At 37.9% G+C, this 17606-nt stretch overlaps 1 protein-coding gene across 15 annotated transcripts in view; it reads left to right on the forward strand.

Annotated features, from left to right (window-relative positions):
• The window catches only part of CPLANE1 (ciliogenesis and planar polarity effector 1), a 140686-nt gene that overhangs the window by 57969 nt on the left and 65111 nt on the right, over positions 1 to 17606 (forward strand). For 14 of the 15 annotated variants that reach the window (XR_004624326.1, XR_004624325.1, XR_004624323.1 and 11 more), the window contains 3 exons: positions 13994 to 14142; positions 14773 to 14939; positions 16953 to 17035. Coding sequence is in view for 9 of the 15 variants with exons in the window: in XM_034657000.1 (XP_034512891.1) it covers positions 13994 to 14142; positions 14773 to 14939; positions 16953 to 17035 (399 nt within the window). In the remaining 6 variants the exon portion in view is untranslated. The remainder of the gene's footprint in view (positions 1 to 13993; positions 14143 to 14772; positions 14940 to 16952; positions 17036 to 17606) is intronic. The other variant, XM_034657001.1, reaches the window with a different exon arrangement.

Here is a 17606-nt window from a genome sequence, read left to right on the forward strand (position 1 = left end):
TTTTATTTATTTATTTGACAGAGATAGAGACAGCCAGCGAGAGAGGGAACACAAGCAGGGGGAGTGGGAGAGGAAGAAGCAGGCTCACAGCAGAGGAGCCTGATTGTGGGGCTCGACCCCATAACGCCGGGATCACGCCCTGAGCCGAAGGCAGACGCTTAACCACTGTGCCACCCAGGCGTCCCAGAGGGAGAGAGATCTTAAGCACTCCATGCTGAATGTGGAGCCTGACATGGGGCTCTATCTCCTAACCCTAAGATCATGAACCTAGCTGAAATCTGAGTCAGATGCTTAACTGACTGAGCTACCCAGGCATCCAGGACCTAGCCTCTTTAAGCAGACCAAAACTCACCTATTTAAAACTCGCCACACACTGGGCAAAGTCTAAATACTCCCCATTGCAGGAAAGGAGAAACTCTGCAGAGGACTGACTGGAGGGGAAGAGCAGCCAAAACATAACAACAGAGTGCACACAGCATATACCAGAAACACTTCGTGAAGCACGAGGCCTTGGACGGTATAGAACCTCTTCTTAATATAGCCATTACTCTCAGGAGCAGGAAACATAACTGGCTTTCGTAACACTCAGAAGACAGAGACCTAGGGGCGCCTGGGTGGCACAGCGGTTAAGCGTCTGCCTTCGGCTCAGGGCGTGATCCCGGCGTTATGGGATTGAGCCCCACATCAGGCTTCTCCGCTATGAGCCTGCTTCTTCCTCTCCCACTCCCCCTGCTTGTGTTCCCTCTCTCACTGGCTGTCTCTATCTCTGTCAAATAAATAAATAAAATCTTAAAAAAAAAAAAAGAAGACAGAGACCTAGTCAGAATGCCAAGATGGAGGAATTCATCACAAAAGAAAGAAGAGGTCTCTGCCAGGGATCTAATCAAAACAGATAGAAGTAATATGCCTGAACCAGAATTTAAAACAACAATCATAAGAACACTAGCTGGGCTTGAGGAAAACATAGAAGACACCAGCGAGTCCTTTACTGCAGAGATAAAAAACAAAAACTAGTCAGGCCAAAATAAAAAATGCTATAACCCTATGCAGAATTGACTGGATGTAATAACCATGAGAATGGCAGAAGCAGAGGAATGAATAAGTGATGTAGAAGATAAAATTATGGAAAATAATGAAGCTGAAAAGAAGAGAGAAAGATTGGGGGGCGCCTGGGTGGCACAGTGGTTAAGTGTCTGCCTTTGGCTCAGGGCGTGATCCCGGCGTTATGGGATCGGGCCCCACATCAGGCTCCTCTGCTATGAGCCTGCTTCTTCCTCTCCCACTCCTCCTGCTTGTGTTCCCTCTCTCGCTGGCTGTCTCTATCTCTGTCAAAAATAAATAAAATCTTAAAAAAAAAAAAGAAAGATAGATTGGATCCTGAACGTAGACTTAGGGAACTCAGCAACTCTATAAAGTGTAATAATATCTGTATCATAGGAGTCCCAGAAGGAGAAGAGAGAAGAAGGGGCAGAAGGTTTGTTTGAACAAATTATAGGTGAAAGCTTCCCTAATCTGGGGGAAGGAAACAGACATCCAAATCCAGGAAGCACAGAGAACTCCCCTCAAAATCAGCAAAAACAGGCCAACACCAAGAGATAGTAAAATTTGCACAATAGATAAGGAAAGAATCCTGAAAGCAACAAGGGAAAAGAAAACCCTAACATACAAGGGAAGACAAATAAGTTTGGCAGGTCTCTCCACTGAAACCTGGCAGGCCAGAAGGGAGTGGCATGATATATTCAACGTGCTGAATGGGAAAAATATGCAGCCAAGAATACTCTATCTGGCAAGGCTGTCGTTCAGAGTAGAAGGAGAGAGAAAGAGTTTCCCAGACAAACAAAAACTAAAGGAGTCCATGACCCCTAAACAAGCCTTGCAAGAAATATTAAAGGGGACTCTTTGAGTGGGAAAGAAAGACCAAAAGTAACAAAGACCAGAAAGGAACAGAGACAATCTACAGGAACAGTGACTTTACGGGTGATACAATGGCACTAAATTCATATCTATCAGTAATCACTCTGAACGTAAATGGACTAAATGCTCCAATCAAAAGACGTAGGGTAAAAACAAAAACAAGACCCATCTATATGCTACCTACATGAGACTCATTTTAGATCTAAAGACACCTGCAGATTGAAAGTGAGGGGATAGAGAACCATTTATCATGCTAATGGATGTCAAAAGAAAGCTGCAGTAGCCATACTTATATCAGAATAACTGTATTTGTGTGTGTGTAGAATGAAACTCTTTTTTAAAAAAATTCAATTAGTCGACATATAGTACATCGTTAGTTTTTGATACAATGTTCAATGATTCATGAGTTGTGTATAACACCCAGTGCTCATCACATCATATGCCCCCCTTAATGCCCATCAGACAAACTACATTTTAAAGAAAAGACTGTAACAAGAAATGAAAATGGGCTCTATATCACAATAAAGGGGTTTATCCAACAAGAAGACCTAATAATTGTAAATATTTATTCCCCCAACTTGGGAGCACCCAGATATATAAATCAATTAGCAGCAACATAAACTCATGGATAACAATACAGTAATAGTAGGGGACTTTAACACCCCACTTACAGCAATTGACAGATCATCTATACAGAAAATCAACAAGGAATCAAGGGCTTTGAATGACACCCTGGACCAGATGTACTTAACAGATCCACTTGAGACACTACATTCTAAAGCAGCCGATTCTTTTTGAGTGCACATGGAACGTTTGCCAGATTAGATCACATACTGGGTCACAAATCAGGCCTCAACAAGTACAAAAAGATTGAGATCATACCATGCATATTTTCAGACCACAATACTATGAAACTTAAAGTCAACCACACACACACACACACACACACACACACACACACACACAAATGAAAGACCACAAATACATGGAGGTTAAAGGATATCCTATTGAAGAATGAATGGGTTAACTAGGAAATTAAAGAAATACAAAAAATATATGGAAGCAAATGAAAATGAAAACATCATGGCCCAAAACTTTAGGATGCAGCAAAAGTGGTCGTAAGAGGTAAATACATCATGATACAGACCTACCTCAAAAATCAGGAAAAGTCTCAAATACACAACCTAACCTTACACCTAAAGGAGCTAGAAAAGGAATAGCAAATGAAGCCTAAAGCCAGCAAAAGAAGTAATAATAAAGCTAGGAGCAGAAATAAATGATAGGGAAGCATACAAGCAAACAAAAAGAACAGATCAATGAAACTAGGAGCTGATTCTTTAAAGAATTGACAAAATTGATAAGCCCCTAGCCAGACTTATCAAAATGAAAAGAGAAAGGACCCAAATAAATGGTATCATGAATAAAAGATCACAGCCAACACCATAGAAACACAAACAATTAGAAGTGAATATTATGAGCAATTATATGCAAACAAATTAGGCATTCTGGAAGAAATGGATACATTCCTAGAAACGTATAAACTACCGAAACAGAAACAGGAAGAAATAGAAAATTTGAACAGACCCATAACCAGCAAAGAAATTGAATCAGTAATCAAAAATCTCCCAACAGGGGCACCTGGGTGGCTCAGTTAGTTAAGTGTCAGACTCTTGACTTCAGCTCAGGTCATGATCTCAGGGTTGTGAGATTGAGCCCTGCGATGGGCTCTGTACTGGGTGTGGAGCCTGCTTAAGATTCTCTTCCTCTCTTTCCCTTTGCTCCTCCCTGGTCCCTCTCAAATAAATAAATTAATAAATAAAATATTTTTAAATCTCCCAACAGGGGCGCCTGGGTGGCACAGCAGTTAAGTGTCTGCCTTCAGCTCAGGGCGTGATCCCAGCATTATCGGATCGAGCCCCACATCAGGCTCCTCTGCTGTGAGCCTGCTTCTTCCTCTCCCACTCCCCCTGCTTGTGTTCCCTCTCTCGCTGCCTGTCTCAATCTCTGTCGAATAAATAAATAAAAAAAAATCTTAAAAAAAATCTCCCAACAAGCAAAAGTCCAGAGCCACATGGCTTCCCAGGGAAATTCTACCAAACATATAAAGAAGAGTTAATACCTATTCTAATCAAAGTGTTCCAAAAAATAGAAATGGGAGGAAAACTTCCAAACTCATTCTATGAGACCAGCATTACCTTGATTCCAAAACTAAAGATCTCACCAAAAAGGGAGAATTACAGGCCAGTATCCCTGATGAACACTGATGCAGAAATTCTCAACAAGATACTAGCAAATTGAATTCAATAGTACATTAAAAGAATTATTTACCATGGTCAAGTGGGATTTATTCCTGGGATGCAGGGGTGGTTCAGTATTCACAAATCAATCAACATGAAACATCACATTAATAAAAGAAAGGATAAGAACCATATGACCCTCTCAGTAGATGCAGAAAAAGCATTTGACAAAGTATAGCACCAATTCTTTTTTTTTTCTTAGAATTTTTTTTTAAAGATTTGTGTATTTTAGAGAGACAGCACCAGTGCAGAGAGGAGCAGAGGCAGAGGGATAGAATCTCAAGCAGACTTCCTGCTGTGCTTAGAGCCCGATGAGTGGCTTGATCCCACAATCCTGAGATCACCACCTGGTGATACACACATGCGTACACACACACACAGGAATATTACTCAGCCATCAAAAAGAATGAAATCTTGAATTTTCAATGACATGGATCGGAACTAGAGTGTATTATTCTACAAAGTAAGTCAGAGAAAGACAAGTACCATATGATTTCACTCATATGTTTAAGAAACAAAACAGATGAATATAGGGGAAGGGGAAAAAAAGAGTGAGGCAAACCATAAGAGACTCTTAACTATAGAGAACGAATTGAGGGTTGCTGGAGGGGAGATGGGCAGGGGATGGGCTAAATAAGTGTTGGGTATTAAGGAGGGCACTTGTTGTGATGAACACTTGGTGTTGTATGTAAGTGATGAATCACTAAATTGTACTCCTGAAACCAGTATTATACTATATGTTAACTAACTGGAATTTAAGTAAAAACTTAAAAAAAAAGACATGATTAATCAAATAAGAAAATAGGGGCACCTGGGTGGCTCAGTCAGTTGAGTGTCTGATTCTCAATTTTGGCTTAGGTTATGATCTCGGTGTCATGAGATCAAGCCCTGTGTTGGGCTTTGCTTTCTGTGTGGAGTCTCCTATAGATTCTTTCTCTCCCACTGTTTCTCCCCCGACTTGCACTATCAATCAATCAATCAAATCTTAAAAAAAAATAGAAGGAAAAAGGACAGGCTGACTCTCTTGTTAGTGGCTAATGCTGCCAGTGTCTTTAAATTGAAGTCAGTGCTAATTTACCATTCTGAAAACCCTAAGGCCCTTAAGAATTATGCTAAATCTACTGTGTTTAAGCTCCATAAATGGAACAACAAAGCCTGGATGTCAGCTCATCTGTTTACAAAGTGGTTTAGTGAATATTTGAAGCCCACTCTTGAGACCCTTACTCAGAAAAAAAAAAAAATCCTTTTAAAAGATTACCACTCATTGACAATCCACCTGGCCATCCAAAAACTCTGATGGAGATGTACCATGAAATCCATGTTTTCATGCCTGGTAACAACTATATCTATCCTGTAGCCCATGGATAGGAGTAATTTTGACTTTCAAGTCTTATATTGAAGAAAGTCTTACATTTCATAAGTCTGTACCTACCATAGTGATTACTCTCATGGATCTGGGCAAAGTAAATTGAAAACCTCCTGGAAAGGATTCACCATTCTAGTTGCCATTAAGAACATTCAGGATTCACGGGAAGAGGTCAAAATATCGTTATTAACAGGAGTTGGGAAGAAGCTGGTTTTAACCTTGTGGATGACTTTGAGGGGTTCAAGACTTCAGGGGGGCGGGTAACTGGAAATGTGGTAGAAATAGCAAGAGAACTTGAATTAGAAGTAGAAGCTGAAGATGTGACTGAATTGCTGCCATCTTGTGATAGAAATTTCACAAATGAGGAGTTGCTTCTTAGGGATGAGCAAAGAAAGGGGTTTCTACGGATGGAATCAGCTCCTAGTGAATATGCTGTGAAGATTGTTGAAATGCTGACAAAGGGCAGAGGGAGAAGCAGACTTCCCTCTGAGCAGGGAGCCCAAAGCGGGGCTTGATCCCAGGACCCCAGGATCATGACCTGAGCTGAAGGCAGATGCTGAACTGACTGAGCCACCGAGGCGCCTCAAATCTTTTTGAGTTGATTTTTGTAAATGGTGTAAGATAGGGGTCCAGTTTCATTTTTTGCATGTGGCTATCCAGTCTTTCCAAAACCATTTGCTGAAGAGGCTATCCTTTTCTCGTTGAATATTCTTGGCTCCTTTTCCAAATTACTTGACCATAGACGCATGAGTTTATTTCTTAGTTCTCTGTTAATGTTCCACTGATATATATGTCTGTTTTTATGCCAATACTATTCTGTTTTGATTATTACAGTTTTGTAATATAGTTTGTAATCAGGAAGCATGATACCTCTAGCTTTGTTATTCTTTCTTAAGATTTCTTTGGCTATTTGAAATCTTTTGTAGCTCCATATGAGTTTTAGGATTATGTGTTCTTTTTGTGTGTAATATACCATTGGAGTTTTGATATAGATTGCACTGAATCTCTAGATTGCTTTGGGTAGTATGGATATTTTAACAACATAAATTCTCATAATCCATGAGCACAAAATATGTTTCCATTTATTTGTGATCTTTAGAAGTGTCTTACTGTTTTCAGTGTAAAGGTCTTTCACCTCCTTGGTTACATTTATTCCTAGATATTTTATTTTTTGATGCAATTGTAAATGAGATTTGTTTAAGTTTTCTTTCCAATAATTTGTTGTTTGTGTATCTAAATGCATCTGATTTTGTATATTGATTTTGCATCCTGCAATTCATTTATTCTAACCTTTGTTTTTTGGTGGACTCTTTAGGACTGTATATAATATCATGTCATCATCTGCAGATAGGGACAGTTTTACTTCTTCCTTTCTGTTTTGGATGCCTTTTTTTTTTCCCCCCTCTTGCTTAATTGCTTGTTCTGAGTAGGACTTCTAGTACTATGTCAAATAAAAGTGGTGAGATTGGGCATCCTTGCCTTGTTCCTGATCTTAGAGGAGAAACTTTCGGGTTTTTTGTTTTTGTTTTGTTTTTGTTTTTTTGCTGTTGAATTTATTAGCTGTAGGCTTCTCATGTATGGTCTTTAGAATGTCGAGACACATTTCTGTTGTACCCAGTTTGTTGACAATTTTTTAAATCATGAGTGTATGTTGAATTTTGTTAAATTCTTTTTCTGCATATATTGAAATGATCATATGATTTTAATCTTTCATTTTGTTGATGAGATATATCAGATTGACTCATTTGCAGATGTTGAACCATCTTTGCATCCCTGGAATAATCCCACTTGATCATGGTATATGATCCTTTTAATGTACTATTGAATTCAGTTTGCTGATATTTTGTCGAGTATTTTTACATCTTTTGTTCCCTGGAGATGGTGGCCTATACTTTTCTTATAGTGTCCTTGTCTAGCTTTGGTATAAGGCTAATGGTAGCCTTGTAAAATGAGTTTGGGAGCATTCTCTCTCTTCGGTTTATTAGAAGAGTTTGGGAAAGATTGGGATTAATTCTTTAAATGTTGGGTAGAATTTGCCAGTGAAGCTATCTGGCTCTGGGGTTTTCTCCTTTGGAAGGTTGTGATTACTGATTCAGTCTCTCTACTCATTACTGATCTGTTTACATTTTTTATTTTTCATAACTCAGTCTTACTAGACTGTATGTTTCTAGGAATTTATCCAGTTCTTCTAAGTTGTCTGATTTCTTGGCTTGTAATTGTTTATAGTGGTCTCTTATGATCAGTAGTGTTTGTGTACTATCTGGTTGTAGTGTCTCTTCTTTCATTTCTAAATTTGAGTCCTGTCTTTTTTTTCTTCTTCTTCTTTTTGAGTCTGGCTAAAGGTTTGCCTATTTTGTTTATTTTTTCCAAAATCCAGTTCTTATTTTCTTTGATCTTTTCTCTTGTCTTTTTAGTCTATATATCATTTGTTTCTGCTCTGATCTTTATTTCTTTTCTTCTACTAATGTTGGATTTAATTCTTATTTCCTAGTTTCTTCAGGTATAAAGTTAGGTTGTTTGAGATCTTTCTTTTCTCTTTTAATTAATTAATTTTTGAGGGGGGGGCCAGAGGGAGAGGGAGGAGAAGAGAAGCACATTCCCTCCTGAGCGTGGAGCCTGACATGGGGCTTGATCTCACAAACCTGAGATCATGACCTGAACTGAAATCAAGTGTTGGACACTTAACCATTTGAGCCACCCAGGCACCCCTAGATCTTTCTTTTTTCTTGATGCAGGCATTTATTGCTGTGAACTTCCCTCTTAAGACTGCTTTTGCTGAGCCTCACAAGTTTTGGTATGTTGTGTTTTCATTTTCCTTTGTTTCAAGACATTTTTTTTTTACTTCCTTTTTTATTTCACCTTTGAGTCATTTGTTCTTCAGGAGCATGTTTAATCTTGCATATTTGTGATTGGCACAGTTTTCTTCTTTTAATTGATTTCTAGTTTCATATCAATGTTGGAAAAATACTCAATATGATTTTAATCTTAAATTTATTAAGACTTGTTTTTATGGCCTAACATATAATCTCTCCTGGAGAATGTTCCATATGCCCTTGAGAAGGATGTATATGTTGCTGCTATTGGATAGAATGTTTTGTAAATGTCTGTTAGGTCCATCTGACCTATCATGTGGTATTGAACTCCTCTACTGTTGTATTGCTGTCTAATTCTCTCCTCGTATCTGTTAATATTTGCTCTAAATATTTAGTTGCTTCTATATTGGCTGCATAAATATTTACTAATATTAAATGTTTTTGATGGATTGACCCCTTTATCATTATATAATGTCTTTATCTCTTGTTACATTCTTTGGCTTAAATTCTGTTTTGTCTGATATAAGTATAACTACTCCTGTTTTCCTTTTATTTCCATTTGCATGGGATATTTTTCCATCTCTTCACTTTCAGTTTCTGTGTGTCCTTAATGCTTAAGGGACTCTCTTATAGGCAGTGGCTGGTTGAGTCTTTTTTTTTTTTTTCATCCATATAACAACTCCCTGTCTTTTTTTTTTTTTTCCTTGTCAATGAGGAATTTTTCAGAAGGATGCAGGAAAATCTTGTGAAATCTATTTGAGGAAATACAGCTGGTCATTATGGCAACTGGAAAGTCACCAGTGAGCTCTTCTTCTTACCTCCTTATTTTGGGGAACACTTTACCTGTCATTCTTCTTCTCTTTGCAAGAATATTCCATTCTCTATGTAAACTCTCTTCCGTTTTGAGACCCTTTTTTATGCTCCTCTAGACCTTTGCAAGGTTCACTCAGATGTGGCTACTTGTGATCCTAACTCCACAGAGCCTTATGGTTCCAAGGCCAGTGCGGCTCGGCTGTATTTTCCAAGCCATTCATATTTTTGAGAAAGACTGATTGGCTCAGCTTAGGTCAGGTGCCCATCCAGCCTGATCAGCTCTGGTAGTAGTGCAAGGTCAAGCAGAATAAAGAAAGTTCCTCAGACCTAAGCCAGGACTGTTAGGAGAACTCTCCGTGTCTTTTGATTGGATAATTTAGTCCATTTTTTAATTTTAATTTTAATTAATTTATTTATTTTTATTTATCCTTTTAAGATTTATTTATTTTTATTTATCCTTTTAAGATTTATTTGTTCATTTTAGAGGGGGAGAGCATGCAGCGGGGAGGGACAGAGAGAGAGGGAAAGAGAGAATCTCAAGCGAACTCCCCGGTGAGCATGGAGCCTGACATGGGGCTTGATCTCACAACCTTGAGATCATGACTGAGCCAAAATCAAGAATCAGACACTTAACTGACTGAGTTACCCAGATGCCCTTCCTCCATTTATCTTTAAATTAATTATTGATAGGTATGGACTTAATATTGTAATTTTCTTGATTTTTTTCAGGTTTTTTTTTTTAAGTTCTTCCTCTTTTCTCCTCTGTTATTGGATTACTTTCTGTAATGATATGCTTTTTCTTTTTTTTTTTATGTCTATTGTAGGTTTTTGTTTTGTAGTTATCCTGAAGCTTACATAAAACATGCTGTATTTATAATATTCTATTTTAAGGTGATAACTTAACTTTTAATACCTATAAAATCTCTACGTTTTTACACTCCCTTTCCTCCCACATTTTTATGTTTGTGAAGTAAAAATTTGCATCTTTTTACATTGTGTATCTATTAGCAAATTATTATAGTTACTTTTAATTCTTCTTTTAATCTTCATACTAGAGTTGTGTATTACCCACCACCATTATAATACTAGAGTATTCTGAATTTAACTATATATTTACCTTTACCAGTGGGTTTTATACTTTCACATATTTTCTTGTTACCCATTAGTTTTCTTGTTTCAGCTTGAAGAACTCCCTTTAACATTTCTTGTAAGGCTGGTATAGTGGTCATGAACTCTTTCAGTTTTTGATTGCCTGGGAAAAATTTTCTCTCTCCTTTAGTTCTGAAGGACAACTTTGCTGGGTAGAGTATTCTTCCCCTCAGCACTTTGAGTATGTCATTCCCACTCCCCCTGGCCTGCAAAGTTTCTACTGAAAATGCTGATAACATTAAGGGGCTTCCTTATATGTAACAAATTGTTCTTCTTTTTTTTTTTTTTTGCCATTTTTAAGATTTTTTATTTGTCTTTAACTTTTTTTTTTTTTTTTAAAGATTTTATTTATTTAATCGACAGAGATAGAGACAGCCAGCGAGAGAGGGAACACAAGGGGGGAGTGGGAGAGGAAGAAGCAGGCTCATGGCGGAGGAGCCTGATGTGGGGGCTCGATCCCATAACGCCGGGATCACGCCCTGAGCCAAAGGCAGACGCTTTAACCGCTGTGCCACCCAGGCGCCCCTGTCTTTAACTTTTGACAATTTAACTTTTGACAATTTTTTGTCTTTAACTTTTGACAATGTCTTTAACTTTTGACAATTTAACTTTTGACAATAATGTGCCTCAGTATAGGTCTTTTTGGGTTTGTATTATTTAGAACCCTCTAGGCTTCCTGGATCTGAATGTCTGTTTCTTTCCTCAGATTTGAGAAGTTTTCAGTTATTATTTCTCAGAATAAGCTTTCTTCTCCTTTCTCTTTCGCCTCCCTCTGGGACCACTAGAATGCATAAAATTGTCTGCTTTATGGTGTCCCATAAGTCCCTTAAGTTTTCTTCACTCTTTTACATTTTTTTTTCCTTTTTGCTCCTCAGATTGGATGAATTCCAGTGCCCTGCTATCGAATTTTCTGATCCTTTCTTCCACTTGATCCAATCTGCTTTTAAATCTCTTCATTGAATTTTTTGTTTCAATTATCATATTCTTTAGCTCTGTAATTTGTTTGTTACTTTTTTGTGTTTTCTCTTTGTTGAAATTCTCACTTTGTTCATGCATCACTTAAATGTTCACTTTGTTCATCACCTGACCTCTGTGACCATGATTTTCTCTGTCAGGATTGTTTCCATTTCATTAAGATCTGTTTCTAGAGATTTATCTTGTCCATTTGTTTGGAACATATTCCTGTTTATTCATTTTACTTGACATTCTGTGTTGGTTTCTGTGCATTAGCTAAAGCAGCCACATCTCCCAGGCTGGATAGAGTGGTCTCGTGTAGGAGATGAACCTCATCAATCCCCTGACCTTTGGTTAGCCCTGAAATCTTTGGACGGTCTAGGTCTTCTTCTTTGTTCTTAGTGGTTCCCAGTGGCTGGGGGTATGCCAAGACCTATATCAGTGTCCCAAAGGTGTAGGTCACATTTAGCATGTAGGTGCACAGTAATTGGAAGCTGGACTCCAAGGCAGCATGTGACGAAGTATGTAGGTAAGCCCTTTCTGGGGAGAAACTGGAAGATGGGCGTATTTGCTCACTCTCTGTGAAGTAGGCTCAGGTGTATAACTACAAGGGGGTGTTCCTCCAGTCATTAAGAACTGCTTCTTTGCTACATTCCTGTGGGACCCATAAATGCAAGTTCAGTTAGTTGTCAGAGACACGTGATTTGGGGACCTGTCCTTCAGTCAGCAGCTATAAAAGTTGGGGCACCCACATGTGTGTACAAGCTGCTTGCAGGGAGATACTGATGACTTTGAATGGGCTAGAGAGAGAAGGCAGGGAGGTGTCCATCAGCTTGCCAGACTCCTGGGTATCATAGTTAGCCCCTAGAAGTGGGCAGCGGGATTCCTTCCAGGGGAAGACTGGGAGATGGGTGTTTTCAACTGTTCCTCTATGCTGAGCCTTTGGGGGATAGCTGCAGTGAGTACTTGTGCACCTGTTAGTAGCTGCTGCTTTGTTTGCTATGGTCCTGTGGGACTTATGGATGCAACCCTCATTGGCTTTCAGAGCTAGGTGTTTTGGAGGCCCATCCCTCAAGTGGGAGTCTTAAAAGTTAGAGTACTAAGTGTGGAGTCCAAGCCCTTCACTTCTAAGAGTGAAGTTGGGAGTTCCCTCCTGTTTATAGGGAGCTGTGCCAGAGGTGGGATATATGGTGAGAGTGTGTCTCAGCCTTTTCTATCTCTGTGTGGATATTTTCTCATTTGCTTGATATGTAGGAATCTCTCAGCTAGTTTCTAGATTTCTTTCAGCATTAATTGCTTTGTGTGTAGTTGTACATTTAGTGTGTCTGTGGGAGGGGGGAATTCAGGAGCCTCCTATGTCACCATCTTGGTTGACTTACCTCTACCTGTTCTAATTCTGTGTTTGTTCTCTTTCATTTTACTTTTTTGTTTTGTTTTGTGGGGAGAGATAAGAGAGAGAGAGAGAACTATATTTGTTCTATTTTAAAGTGCTTTCATTCTGGGGCCTTGGCTGGCTCGGTGGTAGAACATGGGACTCTTGATCTTGGGGTTGTGAGTTCAAGCCCGATGTTGGGTATATAGATTACTTTAAAAAATTTAAAAATTAAAGTTAAAATAAAAAATAATAAATTGCCTTCATTCTAAAATAATTTATTCTAAGTTTCAGGAAATGTGTGTATATTTTGTTTTTATGAGATCTTTTTCATTTCTTGAGATCAGTGTTTGTTATTCCTAAGGTAGTTTACTTAAAATATTGTGATATTTGTTTTCACTGAAATTTGTGTTTCTAGGTGATGCTTTCCCAAATTTCTAAATAAGAGACTTAAAAGAGATATATCCCTGTATTTTTAGCTGCATATATTTTTACTTGCGTATATTTTTACTCATTGTGTCATATTGGAATAATTACTAAGTGCCTTTATAATAGCAAAAAGAGTTAAGTGAAAGCAACTTAACATTTTTATTGTTATTGTTTTGTGACTTGAAAACATTGGTAACATACCTTACAAATTTAGGTTTTTTTAATTTATTTTTATATTTTTTTTTTATTTTTATTTATTTTTTTTTAAAGATTTGATTTTATTTATTTATTTGACAGAGATAGAGACAGCCAGCGAGAGAGGGAACACAAGCAGGGGGAGTGGGAGAGGAAGAAGCAGGCTCATAGCAGAAGAGCCTGATGTGGGGCTCGATCCCACAACGCTGGGATCACGCCCTGAGCCGAAGGCAGACGCTTAACCGCTGTGCCACCCAGGCGCCCCTATTTTTATATTTTTAAAAGATTTTTTTTTTTTATTTGAGAGAGTGAGCGAGCATGGGGGGGAGCAGAGGGAGAAGGACAAGCATATTCCATGCTGAGCGCAGACCTGAGACCATGACCTGAGCCAAAATCAAGTCAGATGCTTAACCAACTGAGCCAGCCAGGTACCCCCCCCCTTACAAATTTATAAGGCTGATTTCTTTCCAATACTATTTAGGTAGTCAGATTTGTTTTTTCCAGGTGGAGTAAAGACTTGAACATTGCCTCAACATCAAATATTGAGTTATAGAAATGCAGTAAATACTGATAAATGAATGAAAGATTTAATCAGAAGTATGTCTGTAGAAAATATTAATAATCTAAAACTGTAGTGAAAAGTATGGGATTCGATTATGAATGCTAATTAATGTAAATGGTTTGTTTTTAGGTGCTAGAAAATCATCACTCTCAGTCTCAGAGTAGACCCAACATTGAGCATGATTGCAAAATAGAAGCTGGCTGTTCTGTTGCAGTATTCACTCAAGGTGGGACTGAGGAAAGAAATGATCAAAATGAATCTCATCAAAGTATCTTGAAGTAAGTTTTTGATTACACATTCCTTTTCAGTGGATGATACCTCTTTGATGGTGTTTGGGCTTAATGGCAAGAATTGAACCCCTGAAAGGTAAAGGAATGAGCATTTCTTTGAGCTGTGGAGAAGGAGGAAGTGAGTACTTTCTGAAGTACTTTAACAATTCATTGCAAAATATATTTCTTCCCTTTTGTTCTAGCTTATATCTCCTGAGAGAGGAGCTAATTCTCATTCTGAGAGATCCTTTCATTATATTAATTGATTTCCTGTGTCAGAGGAAGTTGAGCTAATCATTTCATCCATTTTAACATATGAAGCAATATATCTTTGAATAACAAGGTTGAACCTTTAATAGCAGGGAGATTCCTTTGTGAGAATGGCAGATTTCATAGGTTGAAATTATTCCAGTTATTTGAGTAAATAACTAAAGTAACTAAAGTAAGTAACTAAACTGGGATGTTTAGTCATGCATTGAGCAACCTTTTATTGAGCTTCTACTATGTACCAGACATGGTTAAAAAAAAGAACACTATAAATATGAAACCTAATGTTCTTTTTCTGTAAAGAGAATCAATCGAAAGCAAGATTTTGTTTCTAAGAATGAGTTATAATTCTAGCTCCTTTATTTTTGTCAGTAGAACGCCAACTGAAGCATATAATCCTGAAATAAAAGAAACCAAAGATGAGATTATTTCTGTTACTGATAATACTGAAAAAGAATTTATAGATATTGATGAGGACATTTTAGAAGTAGAAACATTTAACCAAGAGGAAATGGAAATACATCAATCAGACTATGAAGGTCAGTTCATTTGGCTAATCTTTTTATTTGATTTTTATTAATTTGAAGTCGGTGAATGATTATCTGAGATAATTTATTTAGTCTTATATCTAAATTAGTATGTTTATAATTGCCTAAAACCAAAACTTAAAAGAGAGCATGGGGCGCCTGGGTGGCTCAGTTGGTTAAGCATCCAACTCTTGATTTTAGCTCAGTTTGTGATCTTGGGGCTGTGGGGTCGATCTCCATGGCAGGCTCTGCACTTAGTGGACAGTCTGCTTGAGATTCTCTGTTTTCCTCTGCCTCTGCCCCTTCCCGACTAAAATAAATAAATCTTGAAAAAAAAAGAGTGTAATATATAAGAAATTTTGAATGCACTAACTCATAACCTGAATTTACAATTCTTGGGCCTTTTTTGTTATGTATCTCTCATGGGCCTCTTCATTTTTGTGAACCAATTCTGTGACCCTTTCTTTGACAGTCTTTGTTAAAACAGAAACTCTCAGAGTTTTGCGTGGAGTTAAACACACTGATATGAGGTCTCTCAAGGCTCATCAGGGATTCACTTGATGAGGAGGGTGTCTTCAGGTGTTTTTAAAAAACATTTTTATATGTCTGTTGACCATTTCTATGTCTCCTTTGGAGAAATGTCTGTTCATGTCTTCTGCCCATTTCTTGATTGTATTATTTATTCTTTGGGTGTTGAGTTTGATAAGTTCTTCATAGATTTTGGATGCTAGCCCTTTATCTGATAAGACATTTGCAAACATCTTCTCCCATCCTGTCAGTGCTCAACATCACTCAGCATCAGGGAAATAGAAATCAAAACCACAATGAGATACGACCTCACACCGGTCAGAATGGCTAAAATCAACAACTCAGGAAGTGACAGATGTTGGCGAGGATGCGGAGAAAGGGGAACCCTCTTACACTGTTGGTGGGAATGCACTCTGGTGCAGCCACTCTGGAAAACAGTAGGGAGGTTCCTCAAAAAGTTGAAAATAGAGCTACCCTTGACCCAGCAATTGCACTACTAGGTATTTACACTAAGATACAACTGTAGTGATCCGAAGGGGCACCTGTACTCCAGTGTTTTATAGCAGCAATGTCCACAATAGCCAAACTATGGAAAGAGCCCACATGTCCATCAACAGATGAGTGGATAAAGAAGATATTGTGTGTACATATATATATGTATGTGTGTATATGCATACATACGTGTATATATATACATACATGTATATATATAACACACACATATACACACACACACATATGCATGCAATGGAATACTACTCAGCCATCAAAAAATGAAATCTTGCCATTTGCAACAACACGAATGGAACTAGAGGGTATTATGCTAAGCAAAATAAGTCAATCAGAGAAAGATAATTACCATATGATCTCACTCACGTATGGAATTTAAGAAACAAAACAGAGGATCATGGGGGAAAGGAGGGAAAAATAAAACAAGATGAAATCAGAGAGGGAGACAAACCATAAGAGACTCTTAATCATAGGAAACAAATTGAGGGTTGCTGGAGGGGAGGGTGATGGGGGGAGGGGGTAACTGGGTGGTGGACTTTAAGGAGGGCATGTGATGTAATGAGCACTGGGTATTATACAAGACTAATGAATCACTGACCTCTACCTCTGAAACTAATAATACACTGTATGTTAATTAAATTTAAAGAAACTTTTTATAAGGAAGATAGAAAATATTTCTGCCATTATACTTGTTTCCTGTAATATTCCTGAAACTTCTAAAAAGTAAACTGATTTTTTCTTTTCTTTTTTTTAAAGATTTTATTTATTTGAGAGAGAGAGCGAGCAAGCACGAGTGGGGGGTGTAGAGAGAGGGAGGGAGAAGCAGACTCCTCGCTTTGCAAGGAGCCTGTTGTGGGACTCGATCCCAGGATCCTGGGATCATGACCTGAGCCAAAGGCAGATGCTTAACCGACTGAGCCACCCAGGTGCCCCTAAACTGATTTTTTTCAAATGGTCACTTTTCTCTTTCTCCTTGTTTCCCTGTAGAAGGTACCAAAGAGCCTGTTGGAAGTCTTAAAAGTCCCAATATTGCCAATAACATGCAGACTTTACCACAGCATTTAGAAGAAGTAAGTCAATAAATAGTGGATAATGTTATTTAAATTATACTTAAGTGTTTTTAATTAATCATCCAACCAAGCTGTTATCTTTTTTAAAGTACACTGTGGGTTGTAGAGAATAGCCAGACCATGCAGCATTTTTCTTTCACTGAAATTCTGTCATTAGTAAGATGTCTAATAATTTCAGACAGTGAAATTTTTTTCATAAACTGCTATGGTAAATTAACTTAAGAGGAATAGAAGTATTCTATATTCAAAATGTATAATTTAGCTGTAGTAGGCAGTTTTTGCACATATATCATTTTTATGCATTATTTGTTTTCTCAAAACTGTACTGCATTTTCAGTTGGAACACAGACATTTCTAATTACTGAAAAAGTTCCTTCAAGAGGGGTTAGTTTTTCCTGTTTATAATTGTTTTCAGAATGTACTTATTATCATGTAGTGATGGGTATATGTAATTTACATGGTATTTTTAAATGTAGTGTAAATAATTCCACTGACATCATTTGTCTTTGTGTTTTAATATGCTCAGTGGCTCAGGGTGATGGGCCGAAAGCAATTCACACAGTTAAAAATC

This window comes from Ailuropoda melanoleuca, chromosome 3 (genome assembly GCF_002007445.2).
Source record: "Ailuropoda melanoleuca isolate Jingjing chromosome 3, ASM200744v2, whole genome shotgun sequence".
Taxonomy (NCBI): Eukaryota; Metazoa; Chordata; class Mammalia; order Carnivora; family Ursidae; genus Ailuropoda; species Ailuropoda melanoleuca.